The following is a 4,696-nucleotide window of genomic DNA, read 5'->3' on the forward strand; positions in this document are numbered from 1 at the left end:
TCTAAGTCTTTTGCTAAGGAACCTAACTCTAAGGTATCCCACCTAGCTCTCTCTTGGGTCTGGCAGTGGAGACCATCGTGCCATGCCCCCGAAGCGATGAAATAGTAATCTTTCATCCCTTTATTGAATTTAGGGAGGCACGAAATGAGCCTAACAATGGGCGACCTGGACTTGAGGTAAAACCCACTGTCAGCTTGGGAAATGACATTCGCACATGTGGACCACGTTGTGCCATGTGAGTCCCAATCTGAGATGCTCGTTGAAAGCATCGACGTAGCCTAAGACCCTAAATATATTAGGTGCACACTGATGGGGACACAGCCTATGATTAATGAGGTAGTCCCGGGTTATCCTACTCATGGGAAAAGTCATCCCTCCTTCTATGAAGGCTATTATGGGGATGACGACCTCCCCTTCCTCTCTATGTGTAGCGATTTGTTCCAAAGAACAATATCGCAGACCGACTTCCTGGGGTATATGGAATTTTTGTTTAAAAGCTTCTATTTTGGCAGGGGAATCTACTAGACTTTCGAACCTACCCATTTGGACAACTCTAGAAAAAGCGACTGAAATGTGTAAGCAAAGAAATAAGAACTAAAAGGGCCGAGGAGATTGGTCGAGAAGGGAAACGGAGTCTAGAGAGGCGGAAACTTACAAAAGTAAGTGTGCTGGTCCTGATCCTTTAGAAAGGATCCTTTAAAAATTTCTTAAAGAAAGAGTTATGAAGGCTTAGGAATTTAGAATATTTTGTGAGTTGGAGTGCTAGGATTCTCTGGAGTATTTGAAAATTCGTGAAGTAAAGAAGAAAACGAGTTCCCTTAAGGCTTTATATGGAGGGAGAAAAGGAGCAAGAGTAACCCCGCTCAAAATTCTAGAAGAAATATCCACCGTAGGATGTGCACCTTACCGTTGGATAGGGGGAATAAGGCGCCGCCTGGAGCAATAAATGACAATTCGCAGACCTCGAAGCATCAAATGCAGTTATAAAGCACGGAAAATGGCACTTTCACACGTGTAAGCCAGAGAAATAAATAGTCTTATCTCTTTAAGATCAAAATCCCACTTTTTCTCCTCGGATGAGAGGGAAAAACCGGAATTTTGAGGGGCTATTGTAGGGACAAGGCCTAAAAAGGGTATATTGGGCCTTGGACCTTACCCGAGAATGTTGGAATGTCCGATAAGAGACAAATAGTAAAGGGATTCAAGCTTAGTGCCTCATGAGTAAGAAAAGAGTAGAAGACGGTTCAAGGAGGAATATCTCCTCGGCCACAACGAACATTGCTCCGATATGTATTCCAGCAAGGAAAATGACCTCAATAGAGGCACTAGTGTTGGAGGCATGTTACATAAATACACGAGAAGGAAGGAGACCCAAAAATATCTAAGGAAAGGGTGCTACCTCCATATTAAATGCACTGCAGCTACTTTTCTGGCCACATTTATGTGAAGAAGATCCCTGAACAGTGTTTCCTTGGTCACCGCAACTCACAAAGAGTTAAAAGGGGTGTCTGATAGGATGGGTACTCGAGTAGTGGCTTAGACGGTTGACGAATGGAGGGTCAAGATCACTAAGAAAGAGATATATAATGGGAGAGATCCCTGAAGGAGGGGGGAGGGGAAACACGGTAGTAGTCTAATACCAAACTTGTAATCAAATCTTGGAAGCAATATACAAAAATCAGTTTCCTTGGATTTGGCCGGGGATGCATTTTCTTCAGTAAAAGTCTATTATTCTTTCTTCTTCATCACTAAAATCTATTAACTCGTTGTCTAGTTCACTAAAGCTCAGTTTTTCAACCCACTCTCTACAAATTTATTGCTTTGAGCTATTTGGACTTAAGCCCATACTCCTTTTGGGTCAGGAGTTCATTTTGGGTCCATACAGATAACAATTTAAATTATTTTTTATTTGTTTCAAATAAAGTTATATTTATTTTATAAGTTAATTATTTATATTTTCAAATATGTAAACATTATATACATTATATATAAACTAAGTAAAAATTTAATATGCATTTAGTGATGTTAATTTGTGAATGTATCTCACGTATATATATGAGATTACAAACTAGATCATTAAAATAAGAATGCACAGCAAATAAATTGTAATTAAAATAAAACTCGAATGCCCTTAAAATTGCAATTTTCAATGCACTAATTGTGTTTTTTTTTTTAAAGCAAAATTAGTTAATAAAAAAATAAGGCTACAATGCAAATTGCACCAGTAAAATTTAACCGTTTGACTGAAATTCTTTTCAGTTCTTTAATTTTACTTTCATTCAATTGAGTCATCTAAGTATCAAATTGATTTAATTTAGGTCTTTGGTCCAATTTTCATTTTATTATATGTTAGAACCTAAGAATATACATACATGCACATTCTTTTACAAACTATTTTTGCACAAGTAGCTAATATAAAATTTGAGAATTAAATATTTTTACTACGTTAGAAAATTTTACAAAGAATTAATTAAGTTATAAACAATTGATGAATCAAAAAATTGAATTAGCTCTGTACAAATATACAAAACTAGAAAAGCTTGCTTGCGAATTCGTCTACATGGGAAGAAGCTGACTTTCTAGCGAGTTCTCTGAGTTGTGATAAGCTTCTCCCTAGTTTCAAAGCCACCTTCATTTCAAACAATTCCCCATTTTCTCTTTTCTCCAAATCTCTTTCCTCAAGTGTGGTTTCAATTGATTCTTGCAATAACTGGAAAAAGCCACCACAGTTTCTATACATCTCAATCACCATCCCAACTTGTCCACCATGCTCAAAAGCATTAACTGTGCTAGCTAAAGCCCAGCAGCCACTGCTACTATTGGTGCCCATGATCCATTTCCAACAAAAGCTGAGCCCAAGGCTGCAATGCCTGTGAGTAATGGACCTGAGATAGCTAAAGTCTTGTTGATCTTCAATGCCAAGTTGCCAAGTCTTACATATTCCTCAATGTCTTTTCTCTCCACCACCTTAACAATCTCTCGCATTTCCATTTCAAGTTCCTCACTCCATCCATTGTTACATTCTTTTCCTTCATGTAAGAAGTTTTTCTTTTGTAGTACTTGATTTTTAGGCCACCAAACAGCTGGCTCAAACTTTGCAGGGAATTTTTCAAGCATTGCACCAAGCAAGGAAGTGGGTGGGCTTTATCAAGTGCCAAAACTTTTTCCATCACCTCCTTCACATCTTCTTGAGTTGGAGTTCCAATGGCGAGCATGGTTTGGATTTGGCTCTGGAGCTGCTTGAACAATCTTGTAGCATTACGTTGTTCTTCAGCAAGCTGTGAAGGCTGAATTTTGTTCATTATTAGCAACATTCCTGTGGCCGCGGAATACAAAAGAGTAGACGATAATTTCAAAGCCAAAAGGGGCATTCCAATGCCACCAGCTGTGGCTGCAACACCAGCCATTGTTGCAGCAGTGAGAATCATCATGTTGATTGAGTTTAGAAGAAGGGTGTTCCAGTTGTCACGTTGTTCTTCAATGTTGGCGTGCATCTCTACTCTATCAGCTACGGCCTCTAAGATAGCATAGAGTTGAGTGGTAACAATATTTGTACTAGAGTTGTGTGATCTATCATTGATCTTTTCTACTGGGATTGTGTTTATGAACCCATCTCTTATATTCAGTTCCTCACCTAGATTTCTCATTGGTATTTTTGGAACTGAGAGAGAGAATTTTGGAAGCTTTGGGACATGAATAGCTGCATTGATTTTCCTTGAACAACAACATGAAGAAGAAGATGAAGGCAATAGAAGAACTGAAGCCATTTGATTGAGAGGTTTTCTCTTTGTGTATATATGTTGTAGAAAGGAAAGGTTTTGAATGAAGGTGATGAGGCACTCATCTCTTTATTTATAGTGTAGAACTAAAACTGGGTCAGCTACAGAAAAATGTTGAATTCAATGGCTGACTGGCTTGACCCATTCCTATTACCTGACTTTTCCTTCTTTTTTTTTCTTTTTTTTTTTTGGTGGGGTCTAATTCTATTGGCTGACCATTCTGTATTCATAATTTTCTAAGTTCAAAATTTTGTAGTCTTGTTTATAGTGTCGAGCTATAACTGGGTCACGACGTAGCTATTAGTCTATTACTACAAATTGATTGCTCTAAGAATTTTCCTCCTTATATTTTTTGTGTCATGCAATTTTAGATATCTCTAAGAGGTCAAACGTCTTCAAGTCGAAAGCATGTGTACTGCTACGGCCTTTTTCATACACACACCCAGTCGAAAGTTTTGTAATTTAACTTTTGTGTCACAATTTTTGTACACACACTAAGTTAAAAGTTTAGTAATAAGTTGTTTACAACTTACAGTTAACCATATTATCAAATAAAGACAAATGGTGGTGGTGTAGAAAAATTCTTATATGTATGTCTTTTATTTGGTTTTTGATAGTAGATTTTGATGACCCTTGGCCTAAATTGATGTCAAAAGCTCAAATTATGTACTTAAGAAAGATCTAAAATAATAGTTAATAATAATAAAAAGCAAATAATATTAACCAAGAAAACCATGAAAATTATTATCATATATATGCTCAAATGTAAAAATACCTTCGATACTAGAAACGAAAGAGTTTTTTCTTATAATAAAGTCAGTTCTTCACACTCTTGGTCATTTACTTATCCTCCAATTTTTTTCATAGCTACTTAGCCTTCGTCTCCTTCATATATAACAAAATAATTTTGAGTATTG

At 36.9% G+C, this 4,696-nt stretch overlaps 1 protein-coding gene across 1 annotated transcript; it reads right to left on the reverse strand.

The window, feature by feature from the left end:
- Positions 1 to 2,491: 2,491 nt before the first annotated feature.
- On the reverse strand, positions 2,492 to 3,767 carry LOC112039730 (probable F-box protein At4g22030). Its single transcript, XM_024072628.2, is given in 3 exon segments — positions 2,492 to 2,799; positions 2,802 to 3,128; positions 3,131 to 3,767. Coding segments are annotated over 3 exon segments (1,233 nt in total). The 3' UTR covers positions 2,492 to 2,530.
- Positions 3,768 to 4,696: the final 929 nt, after the last annotated feature.

Source organism: Quercus suber, unplaced genomic scaffold (genome assembly GCF_002906115.3).
Source record: "Quercus suber isolate HL8 unplaced genomic scaffold, Cork oak 2.0 scaffold_75, whole genome shotgun sequence".
NCBI classification, from domain to species: Eukaryota; Viridiplantae; Streptophyta; class Magnoliopsida; order Fagales; family Fagaceae; genus Quercus; species Quercus suber.